This window comes from Pelophylax lessonae (genome assembly GCF_965119305.1).
Source record: "Pelophylax lessonae genome assembly, chromosome: 6".
NCBI classification, from domain to species: domain Eukaryota; kingdom Metazoa; phylum Chordata; class Amphibia; order Anura; family Ranidae; genus Pelophylax; species Pelophylax lessonae.
The window spans coordinates 54,624,703-54,651,662 of NC_138773.1; the positions used below are offsets into that span (position 1 = coordinate 54,624,703).

At 43.0% G+C, this 26,960-nt stretch overlaps 1 protein-coding gene across 9 annotated transcripts in view; it reads left to right on the forward strand.

Moving 5' to 3' along the window:
• The window catches only part of EPN2 (epsin 2), a 141,632-nt gene that overhangs the window by 29,245 nt on the left and 85,427 nt on the right, over positions 1–26,960 (forward strand). For all 9 annotated transcript variants that reach the window (XM_082260606.1, XM_082260610.1, XM_082260608.1 and 6 more), the window contains exon 2: positions 12,314–13,134. In XM_082260606.1, the coding sequence (XP_082116732.1) occupies positions 12,537–13,134 (598 nt within the window). In that variant the 5' untranslated portion in view covers positions 12,314–12,536. The remainder of the gene's footprint in view (positions 1–12,313; positions 13,135–26,960) is intronic.

The following is a 26,960-nucleotide window of genomic DNA, read 5'->3' on the forward strand; positions in this document are numbered from 1 at the left end:
AAAATGCATGCCCCTTTTGCAAATATTTATTTGTAAAACATTTCGAAAACTATTTATCATTTTCCTTCCACTTCACAATTATGTGCCACTCTGTGTTGGTCTATCACATAAAATCCCAATAAATTACATTTACATTTTTGGTTGTAACATGACAAAATGCGGAAAATTTCAAGGGGTATGAATAATTTTTCAAGGCACTGTAAACCTATCATCAGAAATATATGGGAACTGCCATTACCAGTTGTTTTCTGAAAATGCCAGTTGGCTGGCTTTTACGTTGACCCTTTCACTTTTATACATTATAAGAAAGTGATAAAGCTTGGTTGGGGAAGTTGGAGAAAAGTCAAACATTCTTATCTGCATACTGAAGCTAGAACAGCTTTTCTCAACCTTTTAGCCCAGAAGATCCCTTGAAATAATTCACAGGTCTGGGAGAACCTCTGCTAAAAACAATTCACCTGGGGTCGGTGGGTAAATTACTCTTGGCATTGGCTACAGAACTTTGCAGTCACCATCAAATGCGAGGTAATCAGTCACAGGTCCAGGAACCCCTAACAACCTCTTGAGGAACCCTAGAGTTACATGGAACCCTGGTTGAGAATGGCTGCATTAGAGGTTAGGCATGAAAGCCAAGCATTTCAGAAGGAGAGATCAGCAATGCCAGCCTCACTATTTTTCTCACAAGAGATTTATTTTACAATTTTAAAGTGGACCTATCACCCCTGCACAGTAGTGGTTAACATCTTCTCATTTCGAGAAAATATGTTAAGGTTCTTCAGTTCGCTGTGGTCTTGGGGTGTGAAAACGGCACGGGAACCAGAAGAAAGAAACATGATGAGTATGTGTCTAAAATATAAGTTAACAACCATGGCGGCTGCAAAATTCTGCTAACCTTTTTAGGGGAATTCTAGATGTTCTAGAAAGATGATCAACTGATAATTGTTTTCTTTGTATTCATCATAAATTAATCCTCTTATAGTAATTATTTCCTTCCTTTGTACATCATACTAGTTGCCTAAGTTAATGACACTGGAAGATATAAAGATGGAATTGAGGTATTGTTGTTGACACTGGAAGATATATTTCATACAGTTATGTCCTAGTTAAAAAAAAAAAAAAAAAAAAAAAAAAATACATATACAGTAAAACCTTGGATTGCGAGCATAATTCGTTCCGGAAGCATGCTTGTAATCCAAAGCACTCTTATATCAAAGCAAATTTCCCCATAAGAAATAATGGAAACTCAGATGATTCGTTCCACAACCATTTATTCATAAGTCCTTCAGTTTATAGTCCATATAAAAAGATTATAGCATTGCGATAGGTTATATAACCATAAAATGTCCATCCACAAATAGCCGCTTCCACAAGGGGATAAGAAGCAAAATCCACAGAGTATCAAAGAGAAGAAAGGCGCCTCTAAGTGTAGCAATATGGTTCCATTTAATGAAGGTACAACATTTAGCAACTCACATGGTTGATGAATAAAACAGGCACATCTAAGTATGCAGGCATCCGGGGTAAAGCTGTCCACATGGACTATCTTCTGCACCGCCGGCTGCCAGTCTGTAATCCTGACCGGGAAGACCACTGCAGTAAAGGGATCTAAAAGCGAGGGGCAGCATGGAAGGGATGACGTAGATGGCGGTGCGGAGGATGGTCTATGTGGACAGCTTTAGCCTGGATGCCTGCATACTTAGATGTGCCTGTTCCAATCATCAACCATGTGAGTTGCTAAATGTTGTACCTTCATTAAATGTAACCATATTGCTACACTTAGAGGCGCCTCTCTTCTCTTTTATACTCAGCTGTGACTTGAAGCTACTTGTATATCAAGACATCGCTTGTAAACCAAGTCAAAATTTATTTGAAAATTTTGCTTGTCTTGCAAAGCGCTCTTAAACCAAGTTACTCTCAAACCAAGGTTTTACTGTATATATATATATATATATATATATATATATATATATATATATATATATATACATACACGTATATGTATTTTTAATGTGGCTAAAGGACTTTTTATCACTCCCCCTGTACAGCAGCACTCAGACTGGCAGAGGTGGTGACTGCATTAGGATCAGGTGAGCCAACAGGAGGAGAGGGATGGGCTCATCAGATGCCTCATTGTCCAATCACAGGCTGGGGACAGGAGGTGACCAAAATGTCTAGCTTAACTGCATCATAGAATAGTCAGGTCACCAACCTGGCTGTGGTCTGTGGCAGGACTATGTATATCTTAGGACTTTTTAGACAAATCCATCAGGAGAAAAAAAAGTTTTCATTTGTAATTTAGCTTTAATTCTAGATTAAAGACATGTTTTAGCTTTAGACAGAGTAGGGAAGAGATAGAACATTTGTCAGTTTTTTTTTTTATTTGTGGTCTTCGTCCCCATTGGGAATATTTCCCCTCTCTTCCTGGAAAGGACAAGAAATCTCTCCAACTGGGAAGCTTGCCACGAAAACACTTTTTTTTAGTAGGATAGGGAAAAGCTTTGTTATGTCAGTTATCAGTACTTACATACAAGAAGCAGTCAGAGGAACACAACAAATGATGTTATATTAAGACAGTAGTCAATAAAAAGAAAGCCAATGCGTTTCAGGAGTTCGGTCACTCACGCATCATCAGAACCTAACTAACTACTTTGTAAACCCAAATATGCTGCTTGCTCTGGGGGCACTCAGGTGTGCTCACTCCCAAGCCCCGCTGTGTGTGTCCATTGACACATAGAATACGGTTTGGCCCCTCCTTATTGGCTCTGATTGATAGCAGCAGGAGACAATGGCTCCAGTTGCTGTTCCTGAGTCAAGAAGGGGAAGAGCCTCTGCTCTCGTGCACATCGCTGGATCGAGCTCATGTAAGTATAATGCAGCCCTTGCACGGAGAGGATTTCTTTCCTACAACCACGGGGTCAGTGTTGACATGGGAATCCCTCCCACTGAGCCATTTAGCTCTTCACTGAGCCATTGTGTTCTTCTCCTGGCGGGGGGAGCTGTCCCTGCCCGGATAAGAAAATCATTATTGTTAGTGATAAAAGCATGTGCAATCTGGCAGGCTAGTTGTACTCAAGTTGATCGATCGATTAACTAGGTACATTCGGCCTGCCCGTTCGAATCTTGGCCAGTTCAGCAGGACCGTCGAACCTTCTGTGGCCAGCCTAAGAGGGGTTGGGGTAGCGAGCTGTACAGAGAAGGATTTTTACCTTCATGCAGAGAATGCAATAGGGAAAAAACCCTCAGCCTTTACAACTACTTTAATTTAGTGTACTTGGAGATTTCTGTCTCTAGATAAAACTTGTCCTTGTTAATCTAAAAGTGTCTGTGTAGCCTAAGCTAACCAATAGGAGACTAACTTTCTTTTTGTACCCTGCAGTGGAGAGAGGACAGTGGGATTCTGGATGCTGAGGGTGTCATTTGCCATGCTCGGTATTTTGTAATTTCGCTCTGGGCTATGGAAGTAGGAGTCCACTTTTGGAATCCAAAGCATCCCCTGTCCTCCGGCTTATCAGCATGCCTGATATATTTTGGGCATAGCCTGAGAGGGCACCGCAAGGTCATTTATCCGAGCAAATAGGAAAATGACTGGACAAGATTACACTGGGAATCCAGTTGTTATTTTTTTGAAGGTCCCAATTAGTGGATGTGGACAGCACACATCCATAGCAATTAGACTCTAGCTATGATTTTTTTAAAGACCCTGATTGGTTGACACAGACAGGACACATCCTTAGCAATCAGAGTTTAGCTTTCATTTTTTAAAGGTCTTGGTTGGTGGCCATGGACAGCACACATTCATAGCAACTGGATTTAAGCTATCATTTTTTTAATAGTCCTGGCTGGTTGTCGCGGATAACACACAGCCATAGCAACCATATTCCAGCTGTCTTTTTTAAAAGATCCTGATTGGTTGCCATAGACAGCACACATCCATAGCAACTGGATTCCAGCTGTCACTTTTTTAATGGTTCTGGCTGGTTGTTGCGCATAACACACAGCAATAGCAACTTTATTCCAGCTGTCATTTTTAAAAGGTCCTGATTGGTTCTCATTGATAGCACACATCCATAACAACTGGATTTTAGCTGTATCTTTTTTTTTTTTTAATGGTCCTGGCTGGTTGTCGTGGATAACACACAACCATAGCAACCATATTCCAGCTGTCTTTTTCAAAAGGTCCTGATTGGTTGTTGCAACAGACAGCACACATAAATTGCAACTGGATTTCAGCTGTCATTTTCAAAGATTCTTTATTAATTGGCAAGGAGAGCACACATTTATAGAAACCGGATTCAAGCTGTCATTTTTAAAAGGTTCATATTGGTTGCCATGGACAGCACAGAGCCAAAGCAACTACAGGCCAGCTATTATCTTTTGAAGGTTACGATTGTTGCCCTGGACAGTACACATCCATAGCAACCAGACTTCAGCTGTCATATGTGTTTGCTGTCCATTGGTTGCCGTGGACAACACACTCCTTTAGCAATTGGAGTCTAGGTATCATTTTTTTCCAAGGTCCCAACTGGTTGACGCAGACAGTACACTTATCCATAACAAACAGATTGCAGCTATCACTTCTCAAAGGTCCCGATGGGTTGCTCAGACAGTGCCCAGGCAACCCATGCCTCTGGCAGATATAGGTGGCACAGTTCAGCCTGCAGGGTGACAGTGTATTTAGTGGCCCCTCCTGGCTTGTTTCACTCCATAACATCCTGAGTTTGACTGCCAGTCTGCTGTAGACATTCTCCGGGAATGAATTCCATGTGTCTGGAAGCGGCCCAAGAAAAGTGTGTGGTTCCTCCTCTGACGAGAGCGTGTACTCAGGAACCTGCTCCCACTTGCTTTATGACTTAACAGGATGCAGACCTGCGGGATTATGTCCTTATAAAGAGACGGCGAATCGGGCTGTCACTGGGAATTTGCACTGAGGATCTCAGAGGCTCAAGTATGCGCACCATTTATACGAAACTATAGAAAAAACAGCAACATATGAAGTTGGAAAATGTATACAGGAACAATGTTATTATTGCCTACTCTAGGGCCTCTTTCACACGGGTGGTAATAACAAGTGATTTTGCCACCCCCTGACTGCTCACCTAGGCTTCCACAACTGCATGAGGAGGTGGTTCACATGGTGCGGTCGTGATGCTTTGCTTCTTGGCTGTGTCAAATTTAAGTCACCCACTGGGGTCAATGGACCCGTGCTGCAACCACTAGCCAAACTCTTGCTGCGTGGTATTTCACACAAATAAAAACAGCCAAAAAACATGCATTCTGGAGGTAGCAGGATCGTCTCTTGAACGCCTGGAAGCTGCTGCTAAAAAGCGTTCGACCGCATGGTGAAATACTTTTCAAAGGGGGGTAGAACCAGCCTCTCGTGTGAAAGGGGCCTAACAGAAGAGATTTGATTGCTGCATCCCTACCTACTGTTCCAATGACAAGGGGACACTGAGACAGGAAGTGAAGAGAAATCTATCCAATAGGAACAGAGACATCAAGATGAGCATTTCTTTTTAGCAGAGTGGGCCATGAAGTGTGGAGAGAGTAGAAGGGCCTCAATTTTAGCGAAAAACCAGTAAATCTTTATTTTGCACAATGGGAAGTTCCAAGAAAAAGCCAACCATTTCCGAGGCTCAATACTCCACTTCACAAGGGCTTGAATGTGAATAGTAAGTAGGGAGAAAACTGGACAACAATTTGTAGAATAAAGAATAGAACTTCTCTAACTTGAGTTCCTTTGTTAGGCATAGGGATCCCCCAAGATACCCCAGATAATAAAGGGCTGCTTCCAAAATTTAGAATTAAAGTTGAATCTCTCTGGGATTCAGCACTCTACCAACACACCTATGTTAGTAGAATGAAGAAGGGATAGGGTGGTTTAAGGTTAGCAGCACTGTAAGCTTTCTATTTCTGTCTGTGTGTTCCTGTCTGCTGATATCCATTCCCTTCTCTTTTTTGGTCCTGGTGTTACAGGGAAAGGAAGTGAAATCTCCCTAACAGAGTCACTGACAGCAGTAAAACTGTGGCAGAAGTTTTAGACCTTCAGCATACTATCCAAGGGTTGTCCTAAGGTTTAGCTTCTTACCCCCCCCCCCTTTTTTTTTGCATGATATTTATTGCTACATAAGATGTATTATATAAGTAAACCTGTCATGAGAAAAAGAAAGCTGCCTAGGTTTCATGCTGACCCACCGGCTTCAATACAAAGTAGGTTAAACCTTAACGGAATGACATTTAGCTTGCTAAACCACAATTGCCATTTTGTTAAAACAAAATCACTTTTTGTCATCCTCTGTTGCTCCTCACTGCTTCCTGCGTTCTGTGGCGTCTTTGCATCTACTTTCTGTCTACATGCTCTCCAGTGATGGCTGCATGGCATTTCCAAGGGTAGGTTTCCTGATAGTGACAACATTGGACCGTGCTTGCTTAAAGCAGAGTTCCAGACATTTTGTGTTTAGTAAAAGTCAGCAGCTACAAAAAGTGTATCTGCTGACTTTTAATAAACACACGCTCACCTTTCCCACGGTCCAGCAATGCAGCCGGCAGGAGCCTTGATTCTCTCCCTCTTCTCCCCGTGGCGCCGGCATCACAAGTGTGGGCACCCGGCTGTGACAGTTTGCGGCTTCACCGCCGGGTGGGCACTGCGCCTGCGTGAGTTGCGCTGCTCTTCCTTAGTGGCCAAGCAATCTTCTGGGACCTGTGATGTGTCCCAGAAGATTGCAGGGAGGGGTAGAGGAGAACTTCCGCTCGAGCCGCCTAGGCAGCCCGAGAGGAAGTGTAAGCGGGTACCTGTCAAATCTAGGTACCTGCTCCCTCCTCCAAAAAAATGACATGTCAAATGTGGCATGTCAGGGGGTCAGGAGCATTTTATGCAGAAGTTCAACTTTTGGGTGGAACTCCGCTTTAATGTCTGTTAAAAAAGGTCGCTCACACTCTTCTGTGGCAGTCCTTGTGACAGGGTGACAACATAGGAGCGTAACTGGGAGAAAGGAACTAGAGTGTTGCCAGCCTAAGTACCTAAGCAAGGGTCTTCACCACAAGTATAATTTTTACAAAAGGCTGAACATTTTTAAATACTGAAAGAGCCTTTTAAAAATGATAGCAACAAGATAAAGCTTCTAGGAGACTTTACTGTTTGGAATTCCATATACTGTAGTTTAGGAGTCTTTAGTGAGGTTTTGTGCGCCTCTGAAAAAGAACAATGTGCACAATCTCTGCAGGGTTTGCACGTCTGCTGTGTGAATCAGGACGCTCTCTCTAATCCAGGAAAGCCCATGAATGTCCCCATTTATAGTGTAGCATGAAGCACTCTCTGTCTTGCTGTCTAACAGCAAAGTTTGTATTCTCTTCCTCCTCCCTGCAATCACAATGCCCGCTTGTCTGCCTTCCTGTCTGACTATGACAGACCAGGACAGATGATACTGTTACAATAATTAGGACACGTGCAGCCCCCGGGAGACTGCCTAGCATGCCGGGACTTGTAGTGGTTTTGTCTAGGACAGCAGTCAGTAGTATCAGTAAACTTAAGGTGTATGTAAAACATTGAACTTGTCTTTTGCTCCTTTTTTGGTCTGTTATACATTGAAAGCTTTTCTTTGTATCTGTTTTGAAGAGTGAAAAAAAAAAAAATAACCATTGATTGTGTCAATCCACTCCAGTGCTATCCTGTGGACTCTGCAGTGTCATTGTTATTAGCCCTGCTCAATTCTCCTCTGTGAATTACAGAACACCTCTCCTTCGTGTTGTCAAGATAAAGAGAAGGGACAGTGTTCTGTAGGCTCCTTTCACAATGACAGTTTTTCAGTCAGACGCAATCGGGCCATCTATTGCTCTATATGGAGAGGGGGATGTGCCTTCTGACACCCGCCAACATCCGATCCGCTAAAAACACATGGATGGTGATCTGTTCCCCATCCCTCCGGTGAATCGGATGACAGGTAGTCTGTTTCCATCTGACAGCCCCATAGAGAACAGCAGGCTGCCTCCTTGTCTATTCTGCATCAGCAGAGTGGATATGGACCTGCCATCCGCCTGCTCAGTGGGGATCAGCGAGAGATCGCCAGCTGAGCAAGCGGATCCGCTGGCGGACTCTGCCAGTATGAAAGGGGTCGTAACACACTTCCTCTCCAAGGGTGACAACATTGCTTCTCCATAGGTACAGTGCTGTGAGTGTTTTCTTATTATGACAGAAAGCGTGTCACTGGCAAGATCCCCTGGTCAAAATAAGTGGAAATATACCTAAAAAGAAAACAAATAAAGCCACCACATCTATGGCCTCAGTCAGGTGGTGCGTACTACAGCGAACACCTGTGCCAGGCTGTTTTTACCTGCATGGGTATGCACAATTGTTCTGTGCAACCCTGTGTAGGCAGTCCCATTTATGTCAGTTGGGACGCAGCAACTGCATGGACATAGCTGCTGCTTCCAATTTGACAGCTGTATGTGTATGGGTCCCAGAACTCACACTAAGTTCAGAGCCATGCACCCGCACCCACATTGATTTCAAATCGGGAGGCGCACCTTTGTACATGCATCTGCTGCATCCCAATTGACAACATTGGGACTGCCTGCACGGGGATGCATGGAACACCTGTGCATTCCTGTGTGGGTAAACAGCTTTACAGGGGCATGTGCTTTCGTGTGTACGAGGCCTCAGGAAAGATAACCTGCAATATATTAAGAAAAAACTCTATTCTAGTCTGTCTGTGTCCCAATTTCCCGTAACAAAAATATGGAGAATCCTTATCACATGTGCCCGTTAAATAGGGTGCTCTGCATGCACAAACAGCCTGAATAGGATCACCCACTCATCCAGACTGACACCCACTCATCAAAGCATTTTTATATTTGCAGAACTCCTTCCAAGAGACAGCCCACTGTTTGCATCAGGGCTGAGGGCTCTTGAGACGACTACTGAGACAGAGTGCTGTGATGTTTAAAGTAAGCTATGTACAACACCCTGCCAGCCCTTTTCACCAGCCATGATCTACCTGTATTGCATAGAGAAGCACAGAAACTCAGTAATTACATCAGTGGGTATGATATCAGATATGCAATGAGACGGGAGGGAGGAACCAGGAAAGCAAAATATTAGCATATTAAACTTCAAATTCCTGTACAGGGATTGTGTAGCACTCAGCCGTGGCACAAAATCAGGTTGCTTCTTTCAGATTGACTATGGAAGAGTGGTAATCTTCCCAGCTGTTCTGATTTGCAGTCGAGTCCAACCTTGCTATGCAGCCAGGCCTAAAAGTGGCAAAGCCCCGCAAGATGGCTCTCATGCTCTATCTTTGGTTTCACGTTTTTCTCTGGAACGCATTATCATTGTGTTTATTTATTCGGTTATTGTTCACAGTGACAGGAAGTACCTGAACCTCCAATGGCTTGTTGCAAAAAAACACACAGGCTCTTAACATGGGGCTTGGACACAATGTATAGAGGGCTGATACCAGCTCAGGAAACCCAAATGCAAACTGACTGACATACCAAGACAGACGTTAGAAAGGCTTTCTTCGGACAGTGTGGCTCTGGATTCTCTATGAAGATTATTTTATTTTTGATTGTTGAATTATAGGTGGAGCCTGTTGGACTGAGTAAGCCCCTGGGTTCCTATATGTCTGGGATTTTTTTTTATAGTGGGATGCTCCCTGTGACTCTGCTCCTGTCCTCCTGTGAGGTTTAGGGTGTTCTCACACACTCTTGTGGATTCCAGCTCCTCTTCTGACATTCTCCATAATATACAGTGCCTTGTGAAAGTATTCGGCCCCCTTGAACTTTTCGACCTTTTGCCACATTTCAGGCTTCAAACATAAAGATATAACAACAAGTGTGACACAATCATGAAATGGAACGAAATTTATTGGATATTTCAAACTTTTTTAACAAATAAAAAACTAAAAAATTGGGCGTGCAAAAATTATTCAGCCCCCTTAAGTTAATACTTTGTAGCACCACCTTTTGCTGCGATTACAGCTGTAAGTCGCTTGGGGTATGTCTCTATCAGTTTTGCACATCGAGAGACTGACATTTTTGCCCATTCCTCCTTGCAAAACAGCTCGAGCTCAGTGAGGTTGGATGGAGAGCGTTTGTGAACAGCAGTTTTCAGTTCTTTCCACAGATTCTCGATTGGATTCAGGTCTGGACTTTGACTTGGCCATTCTAACACCTGGATATGTTTATTTATGAACCATCCCATTGTAGATTTTGCTTTATGTTTTGGATCATTGTCTTGTTGGAAGACAAATCTCCGTCCCAGGTCGTTTGCAGACTCCATCAGGTTTTCTTCCTGGTCCTGTATTTGGCCCCATCCATCTTCCCATCAATTTTAACCATCTTCCCTGTCCCTGCTGAAGAAAAGCAGGCCCAAACCATGATGCTGCCACCACCATGTTTGACAGGGGGGATTGTGTGTTCAGGGTGATGAGCTGTGTTGCTTTTACGCCAAACATAACGTTTTGCATTGTTGCCAAAAAATTTGATTTTGGTTTCATCTGACCAGAGCACCTTCTTCCACATGTTTGGTGTGTCTCCCAGGTGGCTTGTGGCAAACTTTAAACGACACTTTTTATGGATATCTTTAAGAAATGGCTTTCTTTTTGCTCTTGGCTGCATCTCTGATCAGTCTTCTCCTTGTATGAGCTGAAAGTTTAGAGGGTCGGCCAGGTCTTCGTAGATTTGCAGTGGTCTGCTACTCCTTCCATTTCAATATTATCGCTTGCACAGTGCTCCTTGGGATGTTTAAAGCTTGGGAAATCTTTTTGTATCCAAATCTGGCTTTAAACTTCTCCACAACAGTATCTCAGACCTGCCTGGTGTGTTCCTTGTTCTTTATGATGCTCTTTGCGCTTTAAACGGACCTCTGAGACTATCACAGTGCAGGTGCATTTATACGGAGACTTGATTACACACAGGTGGATTCTATTTACCATCATTAGTCATTTAGGTCAACATTGGATCATTCAGAGATCCTCACTGAACTTCTGGAGAGAGTTTGCTGCACTGAAAGTAAAGGGGCTGAATAATTTTGCATGCCCAATTTTTCCATTTTTTATTTGTTAACAAAGTTTGAAATATCCAATACATTTTGTTCCACTTCATGATAGTGTCCCACTTGTTGATTCTTCACAAAAAATTACAGTTTTATATCTTTATGTTTGAAGCCTGAAATGTGGCAAAAGGTTGAAAAGTTCAAGGGGGCCGAATACTTTTGCAAGGCACTGTAAATACAAAGTCTAGCAGGGTAAGCAGAAAGGCCTCATAGTGGGCATAGCATGGGTGCAGACCTGAAGACTTATCAATAGAATCCTGAGAGATAAAAAAAACTGTAAAGCTGGCCATATGTGGCCACTGGCGTTGAACAGAAGCCAACAATGAATACAGTAGTTTCCTCACATAGTGGTTAGTGGAATAGAGCCTACTTACATTGATGGTCAATGGAAAAGTACCTTTTTACACTGGTGGTCAGTGGAGAAGGACCCCCTTACTATGCTGGTGGGTGGAGAAAGACCCCCTTATATTGGTGGTTGGTGGAGAAAAAACCCTTTACGATGGTAGTCAGTGGAGTAGGACAATTATATTGGTGGTCAGTGGAGTAGTATTCTATTACATTGGTAGTCATGCTGCATTCCTCTAGTGCCACTATCTTTTCTTAAGTCTTATCCTCAAGGATAGGGCGTATCCATCAAGTCAAGACCTTATTAAAATAGTAGTTAAAGTTTGCACAGAAGAGGCTTTCTTGACCAATAGCAGGTTACTGGTAACATAGATATGTTTAATACCAAAACTTTATAACTGTGTTACTTTTGTCCCCACAGAGGAGAATTCCTCTCACTCAATGCCCAATAGCAGGGGGGTCAAACTAAATTTCATCAAGGGCTGCATCAGCAGTAGGGTTGCCCTCATTGGGTTGGTTGTATCTGGGGTGCAGATTCAGGGCTGCCCAATGCAAAAAGCGCAAAATTCAGGGATGCACAGAGGGCAAGGCTAAGGAGTGTGCTAAGTACAGATTGCAGGGTTCAGGAGTGTGTTATGTACAGAGTGCAGAGTTCAGGGGTGTGCTATGTATAGAATGCAGTGCTTGGGAGTGTATTACCTGCAGAGTTCAGGGGTGTGCTGTGTACAGAGTGCAGGGTTTAGGGGTTCACTATGCAGAATGTGCAACCTCAACTCCAGTGGCAGCTAGCAATATCTGAAATATTGCCCCACACAGAAGGGTAATGGGGATTTTGTATGCTGGATGTGCCATTTTATTATGTTTCTGTGGAAATAAACCACTGATGTACTGACCCTTTCTTTTTTTTTTTTCTCTGTTTAGCTTGTAGGGTCTCAAAATGTACGATGGTTGAGGAGATGCTTTTAACGAAAATTGGATCACTTTCCTTCTTATATGTGGACTCACATGATTCATTTCACAAAGGATTTACTACTCTACCCCTTTGAACGTGAGGACATTTTGGCCGTGGATTTTCAGGGCTATTTTATGATTTAGATTTTTTTTTTACTGGGGATTTTTAAAAACATTTTTAAACCATACAAAAATGACCACCTCATCTATTCGGAGGCAGATGAAAAACATTGTAAATAATTATTCAGAAGCTGAGATTAAAGTCAGAGAAGCCACCTCCAACGATCCATGGGGTCCTTCTAGCTCCCTTATGACGGAAATCGCCGACTTGACTTACAACGTGGTGGCTTTTTCCGAAATCATGAGCATGATCTGGAAGAGACTCAATGACCATGGGAAGAACTGGAGGCATGTTTACAAAGCTTTGACCTTGTTGGACTATCTCATTAAGACTGGCTCTGAGAGGGTGTCCCATCAGTGCAAGGAGAACATATTTGCCATACAGACTCTAAAGGACTTTCAGTACATCGACCGGGATGGCAAAGACCAGGGGATTAATGTACGGGAAAAGTCTAAACAATTGGTGAGCCTTTTAAAGGATGATGAGAGGTTGAAAGGAGAGAGAGCCCAGGCACTTAAGACCAAAGAGCGTATGGCACAGGTGGCCACTGGGGTGGGGAGCAACAACCAGATCAGCTTTGGCCGAGGATCTAGTCAACCTAACCTGTCCACAAGTTATTCAGAACAGGACTACGGAAAGTCAGGTGGATCTCCAGCGTCATACCATGGATGTAAGTAGATGTCAACATCTAACTATGAAGAAGATGAACTCTTGTATATTGTTCAAGAAAGACTAACATTGTATTTTGTTTAGGATAGAGCAGAGGAGGGTTAAAGTCAGCTCTGCAATGGGATATCTATATGATGAGAACACTGACAAAAACACATTTTTTGTAAATTAGGGAAGGGTTAGCATTTGACAGTATTTTTTTTTTTTTTTTGCAGCCTTTCCCTTTCTGTTCTTGTGACAACCTCTCCTCCAATTTGTTGCTCTGTTGTTCCAGGAACAGAAAGCGAGGGAAGATCTCCCTAGTGAGGTGGTCAGTGGACAAGTGACCCCCTACATTGGTGGTCAATGGAAAAGTGACCCCTTGTATTGGTGGGCAGTGGAGAAGTCACCCCTTACATTGGTGATCAGTGGAGAAATGAATTCTTACAGTCCTTGGCATTGGAGAAGTCATCCCCTATATTGGTGGTCAGTGGAGAAGTGACCCCCATCATTGTCGGTCAATAGAAAAGTGAGCTCTTCCATTGACCTACATTACTAAACCCCGTTGGGTGGGATACATTGGGGGGGGGGGGCTTAGATGGAGCTAGGCTGAGGCTGTTATTACTTGTGTGAATGTTGGGGGGGGGGGGTGGGCTTAGATGGAGCTAGGCTGAGGCTGTTATTACTTGTGTGAATGGTGTGCAGCATTCAGGATATTTTTTATGCCTACAGTTGTACAGGGTTAGGATGGGCTCTCCACCCAGCCTGCACCCATAGCAGCATATATCAGACACAGCTGTAGAAGCCTGAGCCGAGACCTGAAGCTTTATATAGGTTTACCCTTAGGGCTTGCTCACACTTGACAACATTTCTAATGCTTAACAAATGCTCCTATAGCGTTTTCATGGTGTTAGTATGGGCATCAATATGCTTTAGTATAGGGTGTTTTACAAGTGTTAAAAACTCACCCTAAACTGTTTTGAAGCATTTGATGAGTGTTAAGGTGCGTTGAATCTGCTCCACAAAAATAAACTAATTTTGACGCCCCGCAAACGCGCCACAATTGCCTGCCAGAGCGTTTGCAAAACATTACTATAGATTTGAATGGGAGGAATTGGAGGGCTTCAAATGCCTTCTGACTCAACATAAGGCTTCAATTTTGAATTGACGCAATGCTAACGCTGTCCATGGTATCATTTGCATATTTGAGTCACGCTTTTAAAACCCCTAAAATGCCTTCTTTTAATGCCAGTGTGAACTTACATTGGTGGTCACTTTAGGTAGGAAATCAATTCCCCATTGCTCATTGCTAAAGGAACCCCCAATAAAAACTCAGGAGGAACCCTGGTTTAGAAAGGCTGGTATAGAGTGTCACTTTGGTGACAGTTTTAAGTCAGCAGTCTCAGGGCTTTTAGATGTCTACACAAGGGAGACTTTGAGTTAAATAAACATGCATAAAATACAGTATGTGTAATTGTAGTTGAAATTAATGGGTTTGATGACAGGGTCTCTTTAAAAAGTCAGTCCACCCACCACCACTAGGCTGGGATGGGCTATATCCCTCACGGTCATGTCTCTTGAGTACTCAGGAGCAAATTTCTGTTGATCCTGCCGGAACTCTAGTGAGCTGCTCGCTTCCTATGTTGCATTACCAGTAATTTTTATGTAGTACAACAAAGCACCCCCCCGTGTGTTGTAGGAAATAGAAAGAGAATGTGTTGTGTAAACCTGTCTAAGGCTGACAACATTGCTCCTCCACAGATACAGTACAGGGACTGAGCGTTGTATTCCATAGGACAGGAAGTGTGTTACTGCCAAAGATGCTAAAGTAAAAAAATAAACTGAAAGCTAATGCAGTCACCACTTGTAGGGCCTAGAAAACTGCATTATAATACATTTTTGTTCTTGGGTTTACATTCACTTTAATCCCTGTTGTGATTCCACTCTACTCTTGAACACACTGTGGGAATATTGAGCTTGCCAGGTACACAGCGTCTCTGACAGTGTTATTTTTAGACAGATGTCACAAGTTCCTACGTGTCCTTCTAAGTTGTTTTTTTTAGAAACAGCCACTTATCTTTTAAGTCAATCTAACATACGGTACGCCTTGGTGCCGTCACTCCGCATTTTTCTGTTAAAAACATGTCATACGTTGTCAGTAAGATTTTTTTTTTTTTTTTGAGATTTTATATAATTTATTTTATTATTGAAAAGCTTGGACTTTTATATAATCTGACATATTTACTAAAAGACTAAAGATGCACTAAGCCCATGGGATACATTAGCCCTTTTAAAATATGTATTATGCTTCATACAGTTTTTATGGAGAAAAGTGCTAAAGAGTATTATTAGCTTTAATGCTATTCTTTGTGCAAATATTAGAGCAGATTAATGCCCTTTTTGTGTTGTTTAACCACTGTTACATCAAAGGTACGACTTACTGATCTTAACGCTATCTCTCACACACCCACAGTAAGTCAGTATTGATAATATGTGAGTGATATTTAGGCCTTGTTCCACTGTAAACCACCATTCAAATAATGGGCCACTTAAAGACGTTCGGCGTGTCATGATTAAGCCCTGTTGTGGATGAAACATGTTGGGGTAAGGCTTTGGGTGGGATTGAGCAGTGTGCTTTCATTCCAATAAACCTTGGCTGGAGTGTTGAACATCCTTTAGTGTGTGGCGCGTTACTTGGATAGTGGATAACAGTGGAGCAAGAGCGGACTCCAGAGCCTTAGCCCCCGGCTGATTGCAGGGAATCAAAGAGGACACATGCTGGTCTGTGAGTAGTGAAAAGCCCCGTACACACGTACCGATTGTCGGCCGCAAATATTCGGCCGCCGAACGATCGGCCGATTGTCGGCTTGTTAGTATGATGCTTCCGACAGCCGACAGCGCATTTTCGGCCGAACAGAATCTGTCCCGCAGGCATTAAAATCTTTGTACACCGACAACAGAACGGCCAATTGTGCGTCAGTCAGTACAGATTTCGGCCGACAATCAGCAGATTTGCAAGACTGGGCATGCTCAGAGAAGAAAAAAGACACGGAAAGTTAACCATCACATGACATCACTTCTGCAGTCGGCTGTTGTTGGCCAACAAAATTCGTGTGCAGTCTTTTGCACTTTTCAGCGGACAGGACAGACCTTGGACAAAAGACGGCCGATCGTTCGGCCGACGAACGGTACGTGTGTACGGGGCTAAAGGGTTTGGGTTCATCTGACAATTAGGCCGCCTTCACATGGGCGATTAGGAATGGTGGCAAGAAATGGCAGACTCTTACAGCCAGAATAACAGGTTTTTAAATTTAGCTGCGGCGGATCTTTCTGTGTGAATGAAGGACAAGATGACAGTGGCCGTGGCTGTCTGCTGGTTAAATTCACATGGAGCAGTTAACTGCAGTTAGGGATGGATGATTGCCACTTGACACAGAAAGATGAGTCTGGGCTTGGACATCTGTCCCTAACTGTAGGTAACCATTCCACATGTGGTTACATGTGAACAGAGATGGCTCCTCTCAGCCTGTCATTGATGTGTACAGGCTGAGTGGCCACTGCTGGTCACATACCCTATAACCTGTGTGAGCCCAGCAGTGATCACTGCAGGAAATCACTGTCTTTACTGATAACTTTGGCTGCCAATGACCTGTCATCATAGTGAAAGGGGTCAGCAGGCACACCTAGCTGCTCAGACCTGTGGCAATTCGCACAAATTGCTGGGGTGAATGTAGCCTTAAAGAAACCGCATCAGATGGAAGCAGCCATGCTCTATCACATGATGCATACTAATGGCAGGGCATGTGAAGATAAGGCTTTTATTTTGCTGCAACTGTCCTGGCATTAGTAGGTGACCTATGAGTTAAGGATGGCCGTGTCTATTGGAAGAGTCTGCAATTAAACAGGACCTGTCACAAAAATTAGCAATTTTATCCTCAAAAGGGTTAATCTTAAAACATATTGGAGATTTTAAGTTATACGCAGCTAAGTTTATATGCAAATCTCAACCTTTCATCGGATCTCACTATTGGCCCATCCCTTGAAAGGAGGGGTAGCCTCAATGACCAACAGACTGCTCCAGGCAGAAACAAATATTGCCAATAAATGCCACTGGCTTTTGACCCATCACTGTGCTGCTACTGGTCCTATATCATCCAATAGGCAGACTGGAGGCGTGTCCTGACCCAGTGCTCTGGGCGGGCTGAGCTGTGCTGCTGCAGCACTAGAGGTCACAGACCTGGCTTTTGTGTCATTGAACCTTACCAGGATCACAAGACCGACTAAACAGAATTCCAAATGCTCTGATATAAAAAGTTTATACATGCACATTTCAGGTCCATTTTCAACGTTTTAGGAGGGGCACATACAACAGATCAAAGTTATCGGAGGGCGGCACCATCCCTCTAATGAAACTAAAGTCAGCAAATGAACAGCTGCTCTTCTTCCTTATCTGTAGCATAGACACTCATCTAATCTCTAATTTCTATACATGCGTTGTGACAATGCGCAAGTCCCGAGCTCCACCCTCCGTCATTATCACCCCCGGCTAATCCAATTTAGCCGTCTTTTGAAATGGAGAATGGCGTTCTGCCTGCTGACTTTCAAAATCCAAACTAATTATCCCTTGAAGTCGGCGGAGTGTTAAAAGCTTAGTTGATTTTTTTTTTGTTTTGCATGGCTTGAAGGACAGGAACAAAATGGCTTGTATTTGCAGGTGGCGATGCATTCCTGATTGCATTCCTGTGATTCAATTCATTTGCAACATAAAGCTCCCCATTTGCATCTTTGTTGCAAATTTGATCTGTTAAACTGAATGGATATCCGTGCAATTCACAATTGTTTTGTCCTGATTTTTCTTAAAGTCAACCTGTGCTTTACCAATGCAAGACAAAGCAACATGTTTAAAACTGGAACTTTAGAAATATACCGTATTTTCCAGCGTATAAGACGACTGGGCGTATAAGACGACCCCCCTAATTTTCAAGTTAAAACATAGGTTTTGGGCTATACTCGCTGTATAAGACTACCCCCCTTTCCGAAGCAAGGCAACACCATTGAAAAACATCAGATTTCTCATAGATCTCCAAGGTACCCCAAGTACTGTAATATATGTAATCTCTCATAATATCTCCAAGGTACTCTAAGTATAAGTATTACCAGTAGATGTAATCTCAAGACGCTGGCTGTGCGGGAATCCTGCATCGGTATACCGTATGTACCGTAGCTTCGGCTACATACAGTATACCGCGCTGAGCCAATCCCAGTGAGCGATGTATTCTATTATTGAATGCAAAGCCTGCTCGGATTGACAGAGTCACAGAGGCGGGCTCTCCCTTATTGGCTCAGCGCGGTACACTGTATGTAGCCGAAGCTACGGTACATACGGTATATTGGTACAGGATTTCCACACAGCCAGCGTCTTTAGAGATTACATCTACCAGTAATACTTATACTTAGGTTACCTTGGAGATATTATACTCGGCATATAAGACGACCCCCCATTTTTGGGGGATTTTTTTGAGGTTCAAAAGTAGTCTTATACGCCAGAAAATACAGTATATTTTTTAATTGCTGGGAACTAGAGTCTTTTTTAGTAGAAGAGACTTTGCATGTCTTTTCTGCTTAAAAAAAAAAAAAAACACCCTGTAAGACGTCAGGAATGTAGCCAGGGATGATGTAATTGCTGCATACTTACAAAGGTATTACATCAGAAGCAGCTACCTAATGGGATATCAATGACTAGAAGACATGGCAGAGAAGACAGTGATGTTGGAAGATAACAGCATTTATCTGTCAACGCTAGAGTTGCAGACTGAGAAAAGTTCTGCTATACTGACAGCCACCATGCTACCCAGCTGTTAATAAATCTAAAGGACATTGTATAATCTGACTGTAGCATGCGTGGTCGAATTAGGGCCCATTTACAAGAGTGTTCTGCAGTAACGCGCTCATTACCTATGCATGTTACGAGTGCTAGTGCACTACAACACACCTTCCTCAAACTACTACATGGGGAAGATGCATTATACCAGGACATGGTGCATCACACTGCATGGTAACCTATTATCATGTATTGCGGTGCACTGGCACACCTTGTTGCAGGTCCTATTTTTCAGTCTGCTAGGGTGTATCTTATTAAAGGGCTGCTATAACACAATATATATATATATATATATATATATATATATATATATGATATGGCATGTTAACATGAGTGTGTTAAGAGCACCACAGCAGACCTCCCAGGTGTAACTGTGTCCATAATGTAAAACAGAAAAGGGGAGTTCCTGCTGGGAATGATATTTTTAACCTGGTTCATACATGTCAGGCTGTGATTTGCAATAAGTCTCATATCTGCCATTCTTTTTAGACAGTCCTGTGATCCAACCACCCCTGCTGGACAGTATAGTCAGGTTAGTGACCTCACTTTACAGAGAGAAAATACAGATGTTGGCAGGTGATAATTTGTCAGCAAATATACCGTGAATCTTGGGTGATATTTGATCCTTATCCTTATGAGTAGACCCCCCTGATGATAGTGCAATTAATAGGCTGCATGATTTCAAAATGCCAAAAACAAAACAAAACATGGAGACCATAGAGAAAGTATTATATAGGTTGAATACTGGATATCTATCTGTTGGTATGTTTGATCAAATATTGTGAGGTTTCCTCTAGCAGCTTGAATTTTCTCACCTGCTTTAAAAATGGCCGCTATAGGCAGCACAGAAACTGACCTTGGCACTCGTGTTGATAGGTGAGCCCCATGGTGTTGGCCTATAATTGAAGCACTTTGGTTTGTGTAGACATAGCCAGGATGTATGGCATACTGGTCATTAATATTATAATAACATGGATGGTTGTGTTTTTGTTATCTGCCTGCAGTTATGTGCGATGTCCTTACAGGTGAGTGTATTGTCTCAGGCATGGCAATTTGCACGGTTTGCATGGCCCCGATTGACACTACCAGACACCCCCGCTGGCCGGCCTTGGGAGACATGGCCATAGGCTGTGTAGCAAATCTTTGGATGATTGCTCCTGTTTTCCTATGAAATAACATGGCAGTGGAGGTGTCTGGTCATGCTTCCGACCCCTGCTCCCTTGGTATAAACATGCACATTTAAGTGGTCTTAGCATACATGTTTATGATAAAGATGACATGATGTAGGTATGATCCAACCACCCTACAATGTTTGTGACCATCTTCAAAGATAAGAATGGGCTCAGCCTGGGAGAGCTGCATATCCCTGCAGGCCAGTGGTGAACAGAATACGATGCACAGCCTTTGAATGGCAGCTTACATAAACGGGTGATTGTCCTGAGGCTGGCCCGTCTGCATCTATTGTGGTCAAATCATGTGACTCCTCCATGGCTGTCCCCTTCCCAGACACACAGGGCCTCTCTCATTCCCTGCTTTATATATATATATATATATATATATATATATATATATATCCTATTTAAAGTGCACCTGTCACTAGGTATGCAAAAAAGGAGGATAAGGTAAATATACTGGGCCAAATGCTTAACCAAATGACCACATTATGGAAAATCATAGATAGCTGAATGAAATGCTATTTGAATAGAATAGCAGGAACCCTTCCTTATTAAAGGAAAACACTAACGAGAAAATACCCAGGCTGCCGTTGCTAAATTCTGCATCTGAAAATGCTAGCTACCTGGCTCTGGAGCTGAATTGGCACTTTCTGAGTCCATGACTTTGAAAAAGTATTTAGATTAGGATATCTGACTCTTCCAGTCTTATTTTAACCAGCCAGCATGTAAAGAAGGAGTTCAGCCTTTGTCCTTTTATGCAGATATTTTGCCAGAGTTCGCCCTAGCTTATGATACTTCCAGGGACTATGACCGGGTCATCTGATCTAGATGAGGGGGTCTGGATCTCTATACAGCAACACTTAATATCTCCAGTGTATATGCAGCTCATGGACATGACCTGATCAACAATCTGTATTGGGCAGGTATAGACAGACCAGGTCAGGCCAGGCTAGAAAATGTTAGAGTTAATAAAGTAATCTGATAGAGGCTACAAAACCTTGCCCAATCACTGCTGTTTTTTTCCAAGATAGACAGGCTCTGGAACAGTATTCAGAATGTCTGTGTCAGTCTCCCCTGCTTCTCCCCGTTGACCTAAAGTGGTTCTAAAGTTCTAAAGGAATACGTTTGTTATTTTTCTACATTAAAGTGATAATAAAGTTTTAAAAAAAAAAAACAAACATGTTCTACTTACCTGCTCTGTGAAGTTGGTTTTGCACAGAGCAGCCCCGATCCTCCCCTTCTCAGGTCCCCCGCCAGCGCTCCTGGCCCCTCCCTCCTGCCGAGTGCCCCCTCCCCCCAGCAAGCAGCTTGCTATGGGGCACCCGAGCTGACCCGATGCTCTGTCTGTTCATTCAGACATAGAGCTGCGACTCGGCCCCGCCCCTCTCTCTCCTCATTGGCTCACTGACTTTGACTGACAGCAGCAGGAGCCAATGGCACCCACTGCGTATCTCAGCCAATCCTGAACAGCCAAATCTCTCGTGCAACATTGCAGGATTGAGATGGGGTTCAGGCAAGTATTAGGGGGGCTGCTGCACACAGAAGGTTTTTTATATTCTTTATAACAAATGCATTCTATGCATTAAAGTAAAAAACCTTCCAATATCGCTGCTTTCTCTCCCCTCACAGACACAAATGTAGCAGCGGCACCCATTGCCTCCTGCTGCTGTCAAGCATATCATGTGAGCAGAGAGGTGTGTGGGGGGTTAGCTGCACTGTGTGTATCTATAGGTGTGTATCTATAGACACACACAGCCTGGCTCGGGAGCAAGCCTGCACGTCTGCCCCATAGGAAGTAGAAGCCACAGAAGAGGAGTCTGGATCCTCAGTGGGGGACCCCAATAGAGGAGGTTTTGACCACTCTGTGTAAAACCATTGCAGAGTAGGTAAGTGTGACATGTTTATAATCTTTTTTTTTAGAAAGCTGAGCCTTTACAATCACATTAAACACAAAACTCCCAGCTGAACCCAACGTCTGTGTTTATGTGGACACAGCTCCAAAGGGTGGTCACATCGTACCTGCATGTCCAGTTGCCCAGTGTCTATATGGGGACAACATGGAGTGTCTTCATTGGAAAAGCATTTCCCTTTTGAATTCATGAAGGTTTTAGTGTATTGTGGAAAGGTGTTATTACACCAACCTGCAGAACAACCTATTCCCACCCCCTGTACCAGAATACAATGACTCTTTAGTAGACATTGATGTGTAGTGCCCTGGGATCTCTAATGGGTTGTGGCAGAGTTTGGTGATCCTCCATACAATGTTCTTTGATCCGAAATGGCAATTTTTGTCTACTGAACTTCTCCTACAATCAAGATGGTCAAGAGGTCCAGATTTCTCTCGTCAATAGATTCCCTCATCCATTGGTGGAGGAATCTCCTAGGCAGACTATTGTATTCCAATAGCCGCTGCTCCAGAATACTTGAAAAGTGTTTGCTCCTGATTAGTTGCAGTCGCCGTCTGGCTGAGAATTTTCTGCCTGGCTCCTTCAAATTTCAGATTCAAATTCTTTGAGGAAAGTGGTGCCAACCGGGCCACCCATTGCTTGAATTTCCTCTTAATTCTGTCATGGTTACAGGAGGCTGTATGAAAAACCTAAGGCTGGCCATGGATGAATCGAAGTTTGGCCAGTTAGCCAGGAACTGGACAAATTTTGATTCATCTATGGGCGGGCTGGTTGTACTGAAGTCAATCTATCGATCAACTTCAGTACAACTATTTTTTGGGGGTTTTCTCATGCGATCACTGCTTGCGGCCATTCTTGCATTCTGACACCAGGGAAACCTCCCACTATCAGAATACAATATCAAAGCAGGATGGGTTCCCCCATTAACACTGACTGTGGGATGGGGAAATTGAGTGATTCTCTTTCCTTCAACCCGTGGCTGAAGGAGAGAAAATTGCATAATCTATGACTTGCTTAAATTTCCCATAGCCTAACTTCCTCATTGTGCCACGATGACAGGAAACTGTATGACATACCCAACTCTAACACAACCTAACCTTCTAATTCTGCAGTGATAACAGAAAACTGCATTAAGGTTATATAGAATACAATCTAGGCATGGCACCTACTAAATGCACTAAAACCTTCATCCCTATAAGAACCAAACACTTTGTTGGCACCCCCTAACTTCCTCCGGGCTTGCTAACCCATCTTTTTTGTTCACTGAAATAGATTAGTAAATCAGGCCAATAAAGTAATATGCTTTGTAAATGTGATTTGTATAGTATGTATCATTTAGTTTTATTTTGCTATCTGCTCTTCTGCCAAGTTGCATTGCATGGTGTGCCTTAACAGAATGGATATTACTGAAATGCTTTAACAAGTCAGATGAATGTGTATACAAACAAACCATGTATGGAGAAAAAAGCTCCTGTTATCGGTCAGTGACTTGCTCCAATTTTTATTTCCTGCATTAGATATAGCGAGGGGCAACGGAAGCAAACAATAACAAGCTCACAGCACCTCCATTCACCCAGTTATGGCAATTTACAGTTTTTTTTTTTTGTTCAATAGGATTTTTACTTTTTTTCATTGAACAGCCGTATAGTCAGTAGTACAGTACAGCAGAGGATGCAAGTACAATAGGTAAGGGTGTATACATTAGTTAAAATGATTATCCAAGAAGAGTAAGGTTTCTTTCAGACAGGTGGCGGTGCTTACCATCTTCTAAAAAATGTAATTTGCACTGGATCCCTTTTCGGAGGGAGGTAAAGCAGCGGATGCCTGGCATTTATTTATTTATTTTTAATTGCCAAACGGTAATTTTATATTGTGGGACTGCCGCCAATGCACTAGCATTATTATCAATGGGCACTGTTTAACTGTCGCTTGTCAAACTTCACAGTCCAGGTTAAAAATACTGTGACCGGGAAGCAAAATATTGTTGCCATGTCATGTGTATAGTCCTGTCCAGCTGTAATGTTGGCATTCGGGTGGCTAGGGGGTGGTAAAACTAATTTGCTTGTTTTTAACACCACCCCTGTTGCTCTTGTGAATGAGCATTAAAAGGCCTCCTGCATGCTGACATAATAATTTACTGACGTTTATACCCAGGATCTTGATGGCAGAGGTCCTGTGTAAAAAAACAAAACAAAGACCTTGCGTATCCACATGTACAGGCGTGTGAAAGTGCGTAGGTGTATACATGTGTGTATTTCCTCTTCTAGCTGCCATTGTTTCAATGTATGTGTATACATTCGTATGTATTTGGGTATACACCTACATAAAACAAATAACTGCACTCAAATGTAAATTTTATATAATGTTTTATTTTTTTACAGCTTATTGGATCTTTATGCTGTTGACTGCATTGTCCCATAGGTTGCATTGTCCCAAACTGTACACATGCCACGGCAAAAATGAAATGGCATGTCGTAGAAGGCAGGTGGTACCGCTGCAGTGTGCAACCCATGCAGTGGTTCGGCATTTTATGTGTTAAAACAGGTCCTGTAGAGGAGACATAATGCTTCCCTACCACCTGTCAAACGCCTCTGAAAAGTGATCAACTACAGATCACTTTTCAGAAAGGTGGCAGGGACTGCCTCACATGAGAATGAGCTCTTAGACAACAATGCACCTGTAGGCAGATCTGTAATAAAACAACCTTACACGGCTACAAACTAGGCTGTATGCAATGCCTATGGATTTATAAAGCACACAAGAGCAAATCCTAGGAAATTGGTGTTCCTTAGCAGTACACCCTATGAATTAAATCAGCCACTATATGGACTGGGAGGTAGGGTTGAGCTAGAGAAGATATATAGGCAAAGTGTAGGGGGACACAACCCTACCCAAGGATGGAAGAGGTCTACTTCAAAGTCAGGAGGGGTGTGAAATCCAGGGGTATACTATGGCATAAGATCATTTCTTTTTTCTAGAGAAAGGGTCTCTTCACACTAAAGTAAAGCTATTGTTAGGGTTCTATCTGTGAGATGCAGATACAGGAATGTACAGCAGAGGAGTGGAAGTAAAGCTTACTATGCACATACCAAGGCCGGTGGGGGAGAGCACATTGTAACCGGCCTCCCTTCCTCTGTATGATGGATTTCCTTTCTGCCTACTCATTAACCCCCCCAGTGCACCAGAAACAAGTCTCTGATCACCACTACAAACAGCCAGACTGGTCTGTTGTCATGTCATGTGTGGTCATGAATTAGTATTTGCTTTCCGATTGGCCGCTACCGTAGACTGTGTCTTTTTGCACCAATGAGGCCTTCTCTAGTAATATGAATGAAACCAGCGCCCCCCCCCCCCCCAAAAAAAAAACAAAAAAAAAAACAGTCTTATGGTGGCCATACACGTTTCGATAAATTATTTTCTAACCTTTACCTTCCACCAGGAATAATCAATTTATAGTAGACAACCAATTTGATCAATATGCCACACACAGGGAAGTGGATTTTGGGTTATGGCTATTCGATTGTTTGCGGATCCAAACACTTTGATTAAATCACATCATCAATTGGATAACAAAAAAAAATTGAAGCATGTATTGCCACCATGACCACAGGGTTGTATCTTCCACCAGAATATTGTCATCTTTTAGATTTAGCGTGGCGTTGCCCACACAGCTGTGTCAGCCAGGTACACGGCAGACTCCCTTCCTCCAGAAGGCCTCTACCTCCATACAGACCTGAGGCTTTAGGAAGACCCTGTAGAAGGCTGTCCACTGCACCTGCAATGCTCTACGGATTTAATTTACTATTTATTTCAGGTACTTTTATATAGCGCTGTCAATTTAAGCAGCACTTCATACATCATAGTGATTGTAAAGTCTCGTTTTTTTTTTTTTTCTATTAAAATAACAAACATGTCCTACTTACTTGCTCTGTGTAATGGTTTTGCGCAGGGCAGCCCAGATCCTCCTCTTCTCTGAGCTGGAGCTCCTGGCCCCTCCCTCCTGTTAAGTGCCCCCATTACAAGTAGCTTGCTAGGAGGGCACCCGAGCTGAGCTGCAGCTCTGTGTATCCATTCGAACACAGAGCTGCCGTTCGGCCCCCCTCTCCCTGATTGGCGAGAGAGAGAGAGTCCCGGGCGGCTGAGGCATTCGTGGACATGGCTGGATAGAGAGGGGGCTCAGTTAAGTATTATGGGGGGCTGCTGCACACAGAATGCTTTTTATCTTAAAGCATAGAATCCATTAAGATAAAAAAAACCTTCTGACTTTACAACCCCTTTCACATCAGTCCTTGCCCTCAAGAAGCTTACAATCTAAGGTCCCTAACTCATAGTCATACATACACATACTAGGGTCAATTTAGACAGGAACCAATTACCTGCCAGCATGTCTTTGGAGTGTGGCAGGAAAGTGGAGTACCCAAAGGAAACCCATGCTGGCACATGAAGAACATGCAAGCTCCATACTGGTCGTGCCATGGTTGGGATTCAAACCGACGACCCTAGTTCTGCTATTTTTGCAAATTAGTAAATTCCCAATTGATAATTTTATTGATGTTTCTGCATTTTCTACTTTTTGCAAAAAGTGCGGGCAAAGGGTGAATTAAATAGTTAAAGTGAACTTGTCATTTGCAAATAAAAGGTGGAGTAACTTTTTTTCTTTGTAGAATGCACTGTAGGCAGCTGTGCCCTCTTCTCATATCGCTTGCATGCTGATGCCAGATCATAAAGGAATACCCACTACTCCCAGGCATATGCCTCTCATATTGCAGCCCAGTTGCCTAAATGGACGCTAGAGGAGTATAGATACCTGAGGTGTCTATTGTATGGACAGCCTATTACTTTAGTATCACCAAGGTACAGACTTTTTTAATGAATCTAATGCTAC